This window comes from Protopterus annectens, chromosome 2.part0 (genome assembly GCF_019279795.1).
Source record: "Protopterus annectens isolate FY-2018-M chromosome 2.part0, PAN1.0, whole genome shotgun sequence".
Classification (NCBI taxonomy): domain Eukaryota; kingdom Metazoa; phylum Chordata; order Ceratodontiformes; family Protopteridae; genus Protopterus; species Protopterus annectens.
In genome coordinates, this window is record NC_056728.1 from 308604299 (window position 1) to 308621997 (window position 17699).

At 41.3% G+C, this 17699-nt stretch overlaps 1 protein-coding gene across 1 annotated transcript in view; it reads right to left on the reverse strand.

Moving 5' to 3' along the window:
• ALDH7A1 (aldehyde dehydrogenase 7 family member A1) overlaps positions 1 to 17699 on the reverse strand; it is a 760748-nt gene that overhangs the window by 726033 nt on the left and 17016 nt on the right. The window contains exon 2 of the mRNA XM_044060782.1: positions 5564 to 5617. Coding sequence (XP_043916717.1) covers positions 5564 to 5617 — 54 coding nt within the window. The remainder of the gene's footprint in view (positions 1 to 5563; positions 5618 to 17699) is intronic.

The following is a 17699-nucleotide window of genomic DNA, read 5'->3' on the forward strand; positions in this document are numbered from 1 at the left end:
TTGGCGTTCTAGGTGGTAGAGCATATAAGGGTGGCATCGTCAGCGTATTGGACAATGGTGGCTAGATTGGTAGTAGCGTGGAGGTCATTTGTGAATAAGAGAGGAGGGGCCAAGTACTGAGCCTTAGGGTATGCCGACAGAGATGGGGAGTAGGAGGGAAACATCCCATTCAGAAGCTTGCTGACAATCCCAAAAATAGATGAGAAACCAGGATAGAGAAGATGAGCTGAGGCCATAGGTAGAAAGTTTGCTGAAAAACAGTTGGTGGGAAACGGTGTCAAAGGCTTTAGACATGTCAAGAAAGATACAGGAGACAGCTTGGCCTTAATTTACGAGATGGTGAATGGTGTTGGTAAAAGAGATTAGAGCAGTTGAAGTACTGTGGTTAGGTCTGAAACCGTGTTAAGAACTGGATAAGAGATTATTGCTAAGGAGATGGTAAAGCAGTTGTTTGTGGATGCACGTTTCTAAGATTTTAGCTAGTAGGGAAAGAATGACTATGGGGCAGAAGCTGGTTAGGTCTTTGGAAGGACTACATTTATGGAGTGGGATGATGTGATATATTTTCCAGAGATGTGGGACATAATGTTCAGCAACTGAGCAATTAATCAGTAAAGATATGGGGTAGGCGACAGATGGGGCTGTGAGTTTTAGAAATTCATTTCGGAGCTGATCTGCTGTCAGACAGCAGGGGTTAAGTTTAGTAAGGAGTGATTTTATGTAGCTTGCCTGAATGGGAGTAAATGAGAAATGGTTCAGATCATCAGGAGGAGGGGTGGGAAGAGTGAGCAGGGCATTAGGTGTGTTGTCTAGTAGAGAGGTTATGGAATTTATGAAGTAGGAGTTGATTTGAGTTGCGATGGGGTCAGAGTTGTTGGATGTTACTGGGGTTGGGGTAGTGCAGCGACCTGGGCATAGGAGATAGTTAATGTTTGCCCAGAATTTATGGGGGTGGTAAAGATTTTGTTTTTGGCATGTTATGAAATACAACGGTTTGTCTGCTTTGATTTGTTTTATTACTTAGTTTGTAAGTAGTGAGGTCAGATATGTTTTTGTTGGATTTGTAGGCTGACCAGGCTCTGTCCCTTTGTTTGATTGTTTCATTAATAGTTTGATTTCTTTGGTTAACCAGGGCAAGGGTTTGAACTTTGGGCGAACTTTCCAAACTAGGTTTTTGAGAATGTTAAGGAAGGTAGAGTTGAAGAATTCATCTGCTAGGTCTAGCTGAAAGTACAGTATTGGAGAATTTGGTTAAAAGTTGTGGAGGAGAAATTTTTTTGTAGCGGATGTATTTGTAGGAGATGGAGTTGTGTGTGAACATGTTTTCTGTATAGAAAGGTAGGCGAGTGGTCGCTCTGGGAGGCAACCTGCTATGTAGCTGAGGTTAGGTTTGTTGGCTAGTATCCAGTCTAGTGTGGACAGTCTATTGGAACATTTATCCGTGCGGGTTGGACAGTCTATTGGAACATTTGTCCGTGCGGGTTGGACAGTTGATAGTCTGGGTGAAGCTGTACAGACTGAGGAAATTAGATGGGTTTTTGGATATGCGGGATTGCCAATCTAGGTTGAAGTCACCCAGTATAATTGTTTCCTGGTTGAAATTGCCAGAAGCCAAAGAAAGCAGGTCTTCAATGATGGGTAGGTTGTTGCCTGGAGGGAGGTAGGAAGCTATGATAATTACTGTTTTGTTTGGGTTTATTACAAGACGAGTGGTTAGAGTCTCAGAGTTGGGTAGGTATGGTGGGGAGAATTGTAGCTGTTCAACATTAAGGTTGTCCTTGAATAGTACAGCTGCTCCTCTGCCTCTTTTGTTTGGTCTGTCCAGTCTGACAATATTATATACATGTGGAGTAACCCCAATGTTCTTGATGTGAGGTTTTAGCCGGATTTCTGTCATTACTGCTATGTCAGGGGAGTAAGTGGCCAAGGTGGCTTAGAATTCACTGGCTTTATTAGTTATACTGCGAAGGTTGAAATTGGTGAACAGGAGGTCAGAGTTAGAGGTTTTAGGGCATGGGGGTAGGGATGGGAGTGGGAATAAGAGGAGTGTGTTGAGGTGTGTGAATTGGAGGGGGTGTTATTGGGGCCTGGGTTGGGATGAATGCCAGCATGCAGTTTGATACCTGTGGTGGAGTGTAACATGAGCCGTCTTAATATGTTTTTCAGTTTATGATGTTGGGATGCAGGGGAGTTAGGACAGTTGGTTTGTAAATGTTTGAAAGAGGCAAGCAGACAGGTAGAGTTACTACACTGTTGTGAGCAGATGTCAGAGAAAGTGTGGAGTGGAGGGTCACATGTGGATATAGGAAATGTCGGAGAATGGATGGGTTTGACATGATATATGTGGAGAGTGGTGATGTAGAGGAACAGCATTAAAGAGAATTTGTTAGCATGCAGTAGCGGAGATGCATGTTGGGTAGTATGGAGGGGTAGGGGAGCAGTGAGGAGTAAGAAAAAAGTGAGGGAGGATAGAGGTGTTGTCCTGTAGTGTTAGGTGGTGAGGGTGGGGCCAAGCAAATTCAGACAGTGTAAGTGGATAGGTGGGGGGGGGGTGTTTGTGGATTAGCTAAAATAAAGGAAAGTGGGGTGGTTGGGAATGGGGGTAGGGTAGAGGACCAGAGTGACCCCAAGTAGAGCGGGTTGAACCGAGCACAGGATTCGTCGCCCTATGACAGTCAATTTAAAAGGTGAAGAAGAGGTATGAATTGCCTTGCCTCAGGCTGTAAACACTACTAGACTGTGACGCTGATAACAAACAGAATATTTTAAAAGTGTAAATAGGTTAAAAAGTTATACTATGCTGCCCGTTTGTTCTAGCTAGCCTATGCTGCAAGGGACTGTCCGTGACAATACTGGGTTGTCGGGCAATTGACTGTAGTGGTAAATTCAAAATTGAAAATAAGGTAAGGATTGGGAAAAGAAATGACTATGAGTATCAGGAGGCTTGCTGAGGGGGTGGGGTGAAACTACTCTGCGACCCAGGGAGAGTGCGTGCCACTGGTTACAAAAAACAATGGGGAGTTACAGTCTTAAAATATTACTATATTCAATTTCTTGGAAATATTAAAGAAACATTCACTTTAAAGGTCAGTCTGCTACTTAAGTGGTAGCTGACTGTTGACCTCAGGAGTTTAGAAATGTCATTCCAAGTCCACAGACAGTGAAACTGTGTACAAGAAATAATGTGGGCAAAAACTGTAAAAAAGAGTAAGAGGTAGTTTACGGGTGGAAGGAGAAGGTAAAAGGGGGCAACAATAAAAAGCAGTACAAAGAAATAATTTAAACAAAGGCACTGGCGGCACATAACAAACGGCTGACAAAGCAGAAATATACAGCTGAAAAAACCTAGCGCCAAGATGCATGTTCTGCTATTCTGCTTAACTATAGGTAGAACATACCAAAACAGTATGTTAATGTTTACAGCATAAACAGCAATTTAAAAGTGGTAGCAGTAGATAGTATACAGCTGAACAAACCTAGCCTCCCAAGTTGCATGTTCTGCTATTCTGCAAAGCTATAGGGTATAACATACAAAAAATCATTACATTAATGTTTACAGCATAGATGGTGTGACGACTGGGGAGAGATGGGCGAAGGCTGCCAGCCTAGTCAAATAGAATTTGATACATAATTCTATCAACTGTATAACTAAATGTAAAATACAGGCTTGTGTTTTTAAATGTAAGAAAACAGTGTAAAATGTGAACATCAAGATTGCTGCAACATTGCCATCTGCTGTAAAGAAAACCAAGCCAAGTATTTCAAATGCGTCTTTTAAAATTGAAAAGATTTTATGAATCTCTTTAATGTTTTACAATATGGTTACAGTGCGTCTGGATGAAGGTTTCATACCCACTGTTTTAAGGCTAAAGTTTATGACCAGAATTTAGATGTGGAAGGTGCTTTATTGCTCTAGTTTCTGTTAGAATACACATGTGAAATGTCTTCTATTGTTGTACGTTTCTGTGCATGTGTTAGATTGCTAAATAATGCAGTTTGTTTGCCTGGGAAAACCCAAGTGTCTAAAATTATGTAATTTGGGGAGGGGACCCAGCAAACATGTTTGTTAGTAATGTTTAAATACTATTTCTCACAAGAGACTGGAAGCATTTTGACTTTGGACATCTAACTTATCAGCACTATGCCTTGTACTCACATGCAAGTTTTAGCACTGCGATTTCTTGTAGGAATAGTTAAAGTTAGTAAAGATTAATTCGGTATTTTTCTTTGAAATCAGACCTGTCCTACTGTATTATTTTAAGTTTCTGTATGATCTCTGAACTCTTAGATATCTCTGTGGTAGTAGTTTTGTCTTGTGTTTTAATTTATTATTAAATATTTTTTAAAACATACCCCTGGCTGCTTTGTGTAGAGATAAGCTCTAGAGTACACTGCATATTTATAGAGATTATTGTAAGAGGCCACTCTAAAGAAAACCTTGACTGTTAGTCATACTACCATTGGATAATAATATTGCACAGTAATAATTAGACACCCTTTTAAGGGCCTTTGGAGTAGCTGATATTATTAACTGGATGGTGGCAGTAATTACTACCATATAGTCTTGGTAAAGGGGCACATTTGGAGAATCTGTGTCAGCCTTTCCCAGGAGTGTCTGTGAAGTTGTATATAAATACTTATCTCAAAGTGTGTGTGTGTGGTGTCAGCTACTTGACATGGACACGAAGCACTGGTTGGACAGAGGGGGTACTGGAAGTTTTAGCTTGCCCAGTTAGGCTGAGACCTGGAACCTACAGCTGTGCCAGTGGAGAGTCTTACTGGGGACCTGGAGAGCAAGGGAGCAACCAGCCCCAGACTGACTGCGATCTCTGTGTGCACTTAAGGGAAATTGTACTTTAATGTGTGTATTAGTTATCCTTTCCTCTTCTACGAGATGACCTCCCTGGTGTTAGTGGTGAGGATTGAAGCTTATTGATTGCTGGGCCAGGGCACGGTCGCCACAGATGGTTATAAAGGACAACTGCATGTAGAGTACAAGCCAGGAATAGTCAACTCAATTGAAAAGAGCTGCTAGTAAGCGGCTGCCATCTGAAAGACTGTACTTTTGAAGTAAAATGCTAGTATAGTATGAGGCCACTGTATAAAGTTTGCAAAAGCTAAGCCATGAGTGAATCTATTGTGTCAGAGCTGCACACACTGGTTATACCTAGCATGCTCAGATACTAAGCAATCCTAGCAGAGAGATCCCATAACACGACATTATGTGAAACAAAGCCTATCTTGGAAAACAGCTTATTTCTCAATAAAGCAAGTCCTAAAATAAAATGTAAAACTTTTGCTGCTCATGTTGTCAGTTCATTGCTAAAGCAGGAATTAAAACCAGTTGATAAAAAATGTAAGTAAAAATCCAAGCTTCCCCATAGTACATCTTACCAGAAAGTGCTCCAAATGTATTATTTAGAGGTAAAGAATATGCCTTTTCCAAGGAAAAAATATATTTTTCTAAGAAAGGCAGGGCAGCCTGCTGTTCTGTTTGCAGATGATTTCTGGATTAAGGGAAATACACCAAATATTAGTATAATACTGAAAGTAATAAACTTACCTGTCTGACTTTTGCAATTGGTTCATTGTTAGCTGGACAGTACGACACAATAACCTAAAAAAGACAAATGTTTATATTCTGAAACACATACAAGAAAGAGCAAAACTACTAGGATTATATTAGCAAATATAATGCATTTTCATTTCACAGAGTGGTTCAATGTGATAAGCTTCTGAGGACATGCTCAGAATCTCAGCATAATATACCAAAAGTACAATCCAAATTACTTTCTGAATTTACATAAATGAGTTTAATCCCAGCAGACCATTTCCCAGTTTCTACTTTTTGTCTCCACAAAAGCCACATGTAGGCTTAACTGCAGAGACAAACTGTTCGGAGATGCTAACTCCAAGTACGAGTGCTGTCAGGTTTTGTATACGGCAGTACAAGTTATCTGTACAGCTCTCAAAGAATAGTAATTTTAACAGGCAGAGAAAGTGAGCAACTTGCAATTATGCTTTAAACAACATGACTAGTGAAACACAGCAATTAGTACGTACAGCCAGTTATCAAATCCCCCTTTTAGAGTTAAAAAAAACACCTTTGTTACACTTTTCTTATACCTCCTGTTTAAACTGCAGCTAACACCAAAGGATGGACAATGGAAACAGGATCACTCTGAAAGACCTAGCTAGCTTGTGTACTACTGTGGTATGAGTGCGAAAATTCACATGGGAATACATGGTTTTGTTTAATGCAGTCTTCCAAGGACAGCTACACAACTTAAAAAGTAAACAGAAAATAGGAGTACGTACAGATATATGTATTAACATATTTCTGTGAACAGACTGTGACAAGGGATCATTCTCCTTGCCCTCATACTATTTATTTATTTACAGTTTGTTAACCGGGAGGGTCCATTGGGCCAAGGTGATCCTTTTTTCAATGGAGGCCCAAGGAGAAAAGCTCCAAGCACATGCATACAAAAACAAATCAACAGGAATTAATACAGAAATTAAATTCAAAGTATTACAAAACCAGAATCATCAGAAATTAATACAATATGTTACACAATCTTAACATTAACAAAATCGGATTGAAGTAGTGATAAAAATAACAATGGATTTATAGTTAGCAATGACAAGAGGATCTAAACAACCTAACGTAAGTATTCTGTTTGTGGGGATAGCCAATGCTTACATTATTTAAGGCTTAAAGGAAGTAAATACCAAGAGAGAGGTGAGGAGAAAGAGGAAGAAAACACAGCTAGTGTTTGGTCAAATGTTGGGAGAGGAAGGTTAGGGAAAGTGTGGGTAGTTGGGAGATGTTTGGGAAGGGTGAGAGCAGGAGCATTCCCAAGTAGAAGAGAAATAGGAGTGTAGCACAGTCTTGATGGAGGAGAGGTTCTGGGTAGTTTGGATATGGGGAGGAAGTGCGTTCCATTTTCGTGCTAGAGAAAAAGACAAAAGAAGTTGCCCAGGAGTACGTAAGGGTTTGTACACTTCAAGGAGATTCCGATTCGTGGACCTAAGGGATCGATCGGAAAGATGCACAGTGAGAATGGAGGACAGACAGGGGCACTGGGATGGATTAAAGATAGGTTTATGAGCAGTAAAGAGCTGAATGTAAAGGAGATACTTCGGGAGCTCCAGCCAGTTCAGGGGGTGTAAGGCAATGCAATGGTGGGAGGATGATTTAGAGCTAGTAGCAAATTTAGAGATTTTATTATAACAGGATGTTAATTTTGCCTTAAGGATGGCTTGTAGACTGGTAAGGAGTAGGGCCCCAAACATAAGGGAGGGAAGGAGGTAGGTGGTAGAGCGGGTAAGTTTTGTTGAAGATGTTTGGAAGACGATAAAGCATTCCGAACTTCTGGTAAGTTTTCTTGATGTTGATTTGAAGGTGGACGCCAAACTTTACCTATTCATCAATAAGGACACCAAAAAGCTTCGTATAGAGGACCATTTCAATACAGGTCATGTTTTGGCTTTCTATAGAGAAGGAGTTTTGGAATATTTTGGTGTTTTTAGATGGGGTGAAGATCATAATTTTAGTGTTATATGCATTGAGGGCTAGGTGATTAGCATCCATGTCTCAGTGCTGTTAAAGGCAACCTGAGTTACATGCATGAGTTTGGGGAGAGAATTAGCAGAACAGATGATAGTCAAGTCATCTGCGTATTGGACTAGTTAAGTGTTTGAGATACAATGATGACAGTCGTTAATGAAAATGTTAAATAGTACAGGACCCAGGATAAAACCTTGGGGAATATCTATCAGAGTGCAAGGTACGAAGAGGTACAGTTACTCCACTTTACAGCCTGCTGCCTATGTGAGAAGTAACTGGAGAACCAATTGATGGAAGAGGAGGAAAGATTAAGTTGAGATAATTTGGACAAAAGTAAGATAAGGGAAATTGTATCCAAGGCTTTAGATAGGTCTAGTAGGAAGGTAGATATAATATTGCCAGAGTCAGTAGCTTGGTTGATGTTGTCAAGGAAGGATAGAAGGGCTGTGGTGGTATCCTGTCCGGGTCTGAATCCATGTTGTGCTGGAGTCAGCAAATGGTTGTCTAAGAGGTAGGGTAATAGTTGCTTGCGAATGCACTTTTCATGAATTTTAGAGATAGGAGAGAGTATGGGCCAGAAACTGGAGAAATCTGTGTTGTTACCCCTTTATTTAAGGGAATGATAAAAATGCCCTTTTCTAGAGAAGGGGTACGTAGGATTCTTGGATGGAACGATTAATTAGAATACAGATAGGGACAGCGATGCCATCAGCAACGAACTTGAGGAAATTAGATGGTAAGTTGTCTGGGGCATTACAGCATGGTTTTAATTTTTGGAGGAGTTTTTTTTATAGTGTTGACTGGAATGGGTTTAAGGGTGAGAGGCATTTGTGGCAGTAGGACAGGAAGCGTTTCGTCAGAGAAATGGATGGAGCTAGTGGATTATTATGGAAAGATGTAGTGAGCTTGGCTATAGAGATGATAAAGGAGTTAAATTTAGAGAGACCTAGGGTCAGGTCATGGACTGACTTTTCTGCCGGGAATAAGGAGGGCAAAGATACTACTTCAACATTTCTTGGGGGTAGACTTGTGATTGTTTTTAAGCTTTAAGCTTAGCATAGAAGGATTTGCAATCGGAAGCAATTTGCTTTTTTAACTCTATTACGGAGTTGTTTGAATTCAGTGTGAAAGCTAGGTGTTTTGAATTATTGGTAGAGGTTCCATGATTTATCACGGGTATGCATATGCATGAGGGATAGTGTTTCTTTGGAAAGCCAGGGGTCACTTTTGGATTTCACTCTTAGTTCTGGGGGAGCAAAGCTGTTTAGTAGGTTGATAAATGAAGTATTAAAGTAACTGCTTTATCAAGTGGAAGAGTTTTACAGGGTTCCAGTTCATCTGTTTCAAGTAGTATGAGAAGGATTGAGGTTTAAAGTTTGTGAGGGTGAGGGTTAAAATGTAACTATGTTGCAAGCGCATGGAGGAAGGTGAGCGACGTATGAAGGCGGGGAGGTGATCGCTACGGGAATCTGGCAAGGTGCCACTATCAGAGATACTGTTAGGATGGGGAACTAAAATACAGTCCAGGATGCTACCTGTGGAACTGCGTTTGTTAGGTCTGGTAGGAGAGTTAATTGAGAGAAACTGTAAAAGGTTTAAATTCTGGGGGGGGGGGTGTTAGATGAGTGAATAGGAGTCCAGTTGATGTTAACGTCCCCTAGAAGAATTCTTTCATTAGTTATATTGGCAGAGACCCAAGAGATGATATCCATAAGTATGGGGATGCTGTTTCCAGGAGTAAAGTATACGGCAGCTATAACAATGTTTTTGTGGTTGTTGATTTTTAGGAGGACTAGGGTTATTTTGGCTGTAGTATAGGGTTGGTGTAGTTAGAGGAAGAAAAAAGTAGGGCTACTCCACCTCCTTTCTTTTGTATTCTATCATTTCTTATGATTCTATAGTTGGGGGGGGGGTGATTTCAGAGCCTTTTAGGTGGGGTTTGAGCCATGCTTCAGAGACTGATACAATGTCAGGGGGGTAGCTATACTACCGCTAGTATCTCATATTACCACATTCAATGCTAGCTGGGTCGCACAGTTGCCAAATCTGTGTGGAAGTTTTACGGGAGAAAACAGAAACTTCAGTTGAAGAACTTGATCTGATGCACAGACAACATAATAATAACCCAATAATCTAGGATGCCATAACACTTCCACAAAATTACCTAGAGAGAATTAGAAGTACTCTAATGGACTCTGGAAAAACTGCTGCACTATATGCACCCGTTAGACCAACATTAAGGTAAACGAAAAGAAAGACTAGCAAATGGATACTGTTAATTGAGAATATGGGTGTGTTACTTACTGTAATATAGTCCTGCTCCTAATGAATACCTAGTTATTGGTAACATGTGGCTATGGTTTCTCCAAGACCCAGAGCCAGATGCAACACTAGGTGACCTAGGCAGTTGCCTACAGCCCCGCTGGCTGGAAGGGGCCCACTGAACGAGGAGGGCTACCACAATATTTACTTTAAAAAAAAAAACTGAATATATTCTTTAAGAGCATGAAGAATGCCCTCTGCGTCTTATCGATGCACACACCTGCTGATGTCTTTAAACACAAAATATATTTTGACATTCATTTTTCTTTTTTTCTCGATCCGGGCTCAGAATTTAAACATGCCTATCACCTGCTTCTTCTGCTAGGAAATACAGAAGATGAACAAACCATCAATAAGGAGTCCACTCCCTGCTTCTGTCTGGGGAATAAAACAAAGCAAAGCATTGGAAAGGTGTGTGTGTGTGTGTGTGTGTGTGTTCAATAAAAACTTAAACAGCAGAGACCTCCAAAACACACTCAAACATTCCACACACAACACCAAATGCAACACACACAACAGACAACACACCAGTGTATCACAAACATAGCCCATAAGGCAAAACAATAAACCATTACAGCCCACAAGACATAACAAACCAAACACACTAGTCATTGGTGACTCTCGTGAGACACACCAATGTCCCCCTCAGCAGGCTCGACAAGGAGGAGGTAAAGGTCAGTTGTCTATCTGCTGCCAAAATCTACCACATCACACATGCACTTGGGACAAGTATGACTGTCATTGTACATGTTGGTGTGCATGACTTGAGATGTACCTCCCTGGACTATAAGAAGAGAGACATGATTGAATTCTCAAGAGTATGTATTCCAGGCAGGTATGACCTTAGCCCCAAGCAGCATCCTACCTTCACTAAGAATGATACCATAATACCAACAAAAAATGATTCACTTCAACAATTGCCTTAGTTTCTAGTGTAATTCCAAGGGAATCCAGTATCGGTCTGCCTGGGATGAAATGGTCGGCAGGCCTCAACGCTTTGCCAGAGAAGGCCTTCACCTGTCACCAATGGGTTTCCGGATCCTGGCCAAGGCCCTTGCCTCCCCATTGTGCCTTTTTTAGGCAATGTCTCAAAGATAAACCTTCCAACTTAAAAGATCTGTCAAAAAGTAAACTGAAGGTCATGCTGCTTAACCCTAAAAGCCTTAACCTGAAAATGGACTCACTGGAGGCCCTCCTTGCATTGTACGATGCTGATGTCTGTGCGTCACGGAAACTTGATTCAGGGCTGCTGAGAGCACTCCTGCCTTACCAGGCTATACCTCATTCCACACATTCCGACCCCAAAATAAGAAGACTAAGAGTGGTGATGTGTCTATCTTCATTAAGGACAGGAACACCTCCAGACTGGTTTGCCAGCATGAGGCACTGGAACTACACCGGATACAACTGACAGTTGGCAAGACATCCGTCCAAGTTATAGCTAGCTATATAGATCCCCCTCCATGACTCAGGACACCCACTCCTCTTACCTGGATCTACTTGACTCCATCAAGGTACCCCCTAACATCCTGATCCTTGGTGACTTGAACTACCCCACCATAGACTGGTACTAATGCACTCTCTCAACAATTCCTTGACTTCATAAATTCTAATACACCAGACCAGCTCATCCCATCCCCCACAGGGGGAGATAACATTCTGGACTTGGTGCTTAACAACAAGGGTGACCGATGCACCATGCCCATAGTATGTTCTTTCCTAGTGAGATCATATCATCGGACTGTCTCTTTCAAGGTTTCACTCCCACCCAACCCCCCCCCGGCCATAATCAAGCTGTGGCTTCACACCACCGCCCCCCTAAGGAGGATGCAGACAACTATGCTGAACGGTAATGCCAATGCAGTATACAAGCATCTGTACAATTGCATGGAATCAGCCATACCCAATGGAACTAAAACCTGCTCCTCAAGGAATCAAAAACCCGTTTGGTGGACATCCTCTATCAACAGGCTTTACAACAAAATTAAACTGTTATCCAAGGGTAAAAGGGAACAAATTCCAAATTGGAAAAACTCTCTCCTTAGCCTCGACAAGAAAATTAGATCACTAGTGAAAACCTCCAATACAAATTATGAACTGAAACTAGCCTCCACAAAAAAGGGAAACCATAAAAAGACTTCAGTTACTTTAGGAACCTCCGTGTCAATGTCCAGGTTTGCTCCGAATTAATACTTGACAGTATCACTTAAACTGATCCTGTTGACTTGGGTTCAGCACAAACTTCACCCCTCTATCCCCCCCAAAGGCCCTTTCAACATCCCCGATACTTGTCCTGCACCTCACATCTTCGTAGATCAAGTGTTAAAGGCCCTGTCCAAGGGAAAGAACACAGCTTCCATGGGACCGGATAGTATCCCAGGATGTATTCTGCACCACCTCCAGCAAGAAGTGGCTTCGCTACTGCGCACCCTATTCAACCACAACTTAAGTAGTGGCTTCATTCCAGCCGAGTGGAGAACTGCCATTGTCATCCCCTTGCACAAAGGTGGTGCTACTACTGACCCTATAAACTATCACACCATTAGCTTGACAAGTCTGATCTGTACAGCCACGGAGCGTACTATTATGGATCTCATAAACAAGGACTTAGGCAATCTCACAGCACATAATCCCACCCAGTTCGGATTAGTCAAGGACAAATCTTGCCTGGTGAACCTGGTTGACTTCTTTGAGACGGTCACCAAGGCCCTGGATGAGGGAAAGTCAGTACATACAGCTTACTTAGATTTGGCCAAGGCCTATGACACAATCCCCCACTTGGGCATCATCGAAAACCTAACACAACTTGGCGTAAATCCCTATCTCATCAGGTGGGTGGCCAACTGGCTCACTGACAGGACCCTCAAAGTCAAAATAGGCACCTCCAATAGCAGACTAGTGGAGTTACCCAGGGATCCATCCTGGGACCCCTACTGTTTGCCTGGTTCTCTGAGAAATAAATGTCAAAGACAAAGTGCCTGTAGATGACCAGGTTTGTGAACAACTGTAAGTTGGGTGCCGTCACTAACTCCCCAAATGATGTTAACATACTGCAAGACAGTCTCACAGCAACTAATGACAGCTGCCATAGTCATGGCTTCAAGCTACATTCAAAAAAGAAGCACACCCCCTACTGATTACCACATCAATGGCAACTCCCTAAGCACACAACCTGTGGTGAGAGACCTGGGCAGTCAGGTTGATAACCTCATATTCAACCATCATGTAGAGGCAGTGGTCAGTAAAGCCTTTTACTTGGTTCATCTCATAATTAAAAGGATTGCATCCAGAAAAAAGGAGGTTATTACCTCTCTATACTCCTCCCTCATTAGACCAATAATTGAGTACAACGTGCCATTTGGGACGTACCTCTCCAAACATCTGCACCAACTGGAAAGGTCACTAAAATACCTCACAAAGAGAATCCATGGCCTCCCAACACCAGTCCTATGCAGACAGGGTCAAATCACTAATCACTCTACTTGGTATCATACAGAACTGCTCAGGGGTGATCTGTGCCTCGCCTACAAGGCAATCTCGGACCCTGCCCTACTAGAGATGCTCCATACCCAACTCCTCACGCACTACCCGCTCAAAAGGCCTGAATCTAATATGCAACATCAACAAAACCTGCTGGAGAGACAGGTTTGTCTCCTAGTGGCTGCCCAGTCTCTGGAATTGACTTTCCATGCACGTCAAAGAGAGCACCTTGCTGACCCTTTTCACACGCAACCTTGATGAGTGGATGGGAAACCACAAATTTGTCCCAGGGGTTCCACCTGTATCCCTCATTAACAGGGGCGACAGGTGCTGACTGAGGTTTCTTTTTCGGGATAAACTCTTGACTAGGCTTGGAAGGGCTCCAGGGCCATTAGCCTAGTAACCTCATATGATCCTATCAACTGCTATTGAGATTCATCCTCTGTAGTCCTGGTTTTTTTTTTTTTTTGGGTTCCCAGTGCTTCTACTGCCCAAATTTGTGACTCTGAGCAAGCCATTTATTCAAACACAGCTCCTAGGTCCCCTTGGAAAAATGCAAAAAAGGGCTTATTTTGTTAACAAATACGTAAAAATAAAAATACCAAAAAAAAAAAACCCCCACTGGAAACAAAAAAGGACTACAGAAGATTAAACTTAATGGCAACTTATGCATCTACATTTTGCAAAACAAACTTTTATGCACGACCTCTGTCTTGGACATATTAATTATTTGCCCAGTTCTTATCGGACAATCAGGTCAATTTTTTGTAAATCCATTAATATTGTCTGGAGTCTAGACAGTGTGTTTAAACAACCCCTCAAAAAGAACATGTTTGAAAAACAAACAAACTGATGTGGATTTAGCCAGGGTTTGGGTTTACTTCATGCAAAGTGTTGCATTTCACTGTAGAATAAGCATTTTATCAAGTTTTAACATTCTGGCACTGTATGTTCTTTTTGCACAGTCTTGTTTAACTTGTTTTTACATTGCCATTGCAAACATTTCCATTGGTTGTTATACCTCTGTTACAGCTGCCTGTTGTGTCTTTCCAGCATTCATACATGGTATTTTCCAATACTACCCAGGATACAGCAGTTTTATTACTGTGGTTAGGTATGTTTTGATCAGTGTTCTATCCCTGTAAACTAAATTAAATAAATAATGGTCTGCAGTTTACTAGCAAAGAACTTCAGTTTCTTACAAAACTGAAAATTCAGATATGTGACATCAACTCTACATTGTTTAGAAAGTAATGGATGGTTTTAAAAAAATTCAAACTATTACAAATATAATGGGAAAAAAAACAGAAATGCCTCCTACATCTAAAATAAAAAGGCACCTTTGTAGGAGAAAAGATGATCGCTAGCTCAACTGTTAATGGGCAGAAAGTCTTAAAGCAGACTCCCTTACTACACATATTTTGTTTCAACCAAAAGAGTTACCAAAAAATGTTCTGAAACAATTAGTACCCTTCTGTACTAAGGCCTCAAAGCTTCTAGATCTAGTGCTTTCGGTTCCCATTTACGACCCTGTATTGACACCGCTTCCTCTAGTTCTCAAAATACGTCACCTTAAGAAACAAGCCACAAACAAAATTCGACAACAGTAAAAACTTATCAGCCCCAAGAAATCAAATCAAATTTCCTAACTCCCAAAGCAAAAAAAAAAAAAAAAAACACAACAACAACAGTATGGACACCCCAAACTAGACAGTGCTCACAAGCTCTGTCACTCTGCTCTCTCTGTATATATGCCTTAAAGGAAAACAACGGGATATCAAATCAAATATCTCTACCTGATGTCTCCCTAAAATCCTGTTATGTGATACAGCCTCAAAAAAACATAACCGCAGCTTTAAAAAAAATTCACTATTCTCTTTTACTGCTTAGGCTTCATACTTTTCCATACTGTTTGACTTTCAGTTTTAAAACCAAGATGAAAACTGTCTAGTCGTCTCTTAAATAATGATGTCACATCTGCCATAGCTCTTGCTGAAGATCCTGGGAGGTTTCCTCCCCCAAAGTGAAGTAAACACTGCCTTATTTGCATGCTGTACAGAATCCCTGTGATCCTCCCACATTGTGATGTCAACACTGCCTTTCCCAGTACACTGTTAACCTAATAAATGGACTAGGTGCTGTGTGGAACTCCTTTTCTGTGTTAGCAAATCTGGTCGACTCTATTCATGTGAAGCACTTCTTCTTCACCAGCGTTTTGCTACTTCATAAGTAAGGTAAGTCTTATTACTTCTTAATAGTGTATCCTAAATGTAATTTGTCCCTGTTTCTATGCCTCCCTAGCCCTGATATTGTGTCCTCCCAAGTTTTTAATTGCACATTAGTGGAGTTAATCTTTTTCTGTTTGTAAGGGTGCCACGTGCTTCCCTTTCGCAGCTGCATTTTTAGCTTGGCCTACTTATTTTCATTTTGATCCAGGGTTTATATTTCCCCAGTTATGTTTAATGCTTGATGAGTTATGGCGGATACTATTTGCTAACAGAAGGGAATAAGAGAAAGTGGAATGTGTGTGTGTGTGTGTGTGTGTGTGTGTGTGTGTGTGTGTGTGTGTGTGTGTGTGTGTGTGTGTGTGTGTGTGTGTGTGTGTGTTGGGGGGGGGGGCTGCTTACAAGCCAAAGCAGAGTGCTCTCCAGGGGAAAATGAATACTGGTTCAAACAGGTAGACACATACTCAAAGTTAACTGTAGCTGTTTGCAGACAGTTCAGACCCAGACTGCGCTTTTCCGTTTGTGCCTTTGTCCCACTTCTATGTATGGCTTTGTCCTAATTTCTTGCGCTGAGGTTCATAGGTATTTCAGGATCAATTTATCCTTGCTTTTGAACCAGATTTCTCTGCTTGGTTAGTACACTGCTATAAAATGTAAAAATCTAAATCACTGTAGAAGTAAAGCAGTGTGTGTGTCTGCGTGTATGTATGCACTACCATAATTTTTTTTAAATATTGACTCAAAAAAGCATGTGGGTGCTGTCATGCAAGTCTAAAATATTTCAAGTTTATAGTGCATCATTTGTTAGCTATTTAAACAGGAAGGGAAAATAAGTGGCAGACTGCTTTGCAAAGCAGGGATTATTGCCAGTGCTATGTTGCTTGGTTTTAAATTTGACAGGAGTAGTGCAACAAAAAAAGTCTCCCACTGTAAGGAGGAAAAGGCTGACAAGCAAACAGTACATTACTCTGGTCACCTGCTGTGACGTGCTGTCAATCACATGCAGATAATGGGTCAAATTACCCTTGGCTCTTTGACAGCTAGGGAAGGTAGGTGTGAAGTGGGAGGGGAGATTCCTTGAAGAGCTAGATTTCAGCCTTCACAAAAGAAAGCAATTTAGCATTTCTAAGATGAAAGGGCTAGAAAATGCACCTTTCAGTTCTGTTCTGTAGCATTTGCACTGCTTGTGTTTCAAGTGGTCATTTAAAAAGGATAACATTTTAACCAAAATTAGGGGATTTTAAGACTGCAGTGAATGCCTGTTAAGTCAATGAAGTGACAGCAGCTTAAGGCAAAACGTGGCAGATCTGATGCAATTTTTTGGAGACCAAGTATCCCAGAATGCATTATTTGAGGCAGAGTAAACAGTCTGAATTTTTTCAATATGCCAGATCCCATGTGGTCAGAGTCAGAAATTGCATCTAAAAATATCTAAAAAGCTCAAAATAGTCTCAGAGTGCTATTAAAATGTAGGAAACATCAAACCATGATGAAATTAATATGTTTTTTGAGTCTGAGGGCGCGGTTGTCCTTTAAAGACCGCTATGTGGTGAGCTCTGCTTGGCCCACAAGGCTGCAAATAACCATGTTCTACTTGACCTTTTATATCTCCTCAAAACAGGAAATACCAAAATAACTAACCCAGAGACCTAAATTTACATCATACTATAAACAGGACCCGTCGTTGAGATAAAAGAATACCCTATCAATTGAATAAGGTCCCTCACAGGGTCTACTTCACAAGCACGAAATACCACAATACCGAAGACGAGAAGGCAAAGACAAAAACTCTGAAACTTCATTTCAACAATCAATCACATAGCCAACAACTTTCCAACTGTAAGTAACCAGTGGGCTAACAAGGGGAATGTGCCCTTCCCCCCACTGTAGTGTGATCCCAGAGTTTAATTATTTAGTTGGGGGGGATATGGTGCACAGCCCCCCACATTATGGGATATGTGGGGCACAGTCGCCACCTGGCTGGATTGGAGCTGGTGCTTTGTATTTTCCTTCAGTTTTTTTAACCCAGTGGTTACTTACCATTGGAAAGTTGTAGGGTTTGTGGTTGTTTCTTGAAATGAAGTTTGAGTTTTAATCTCAGC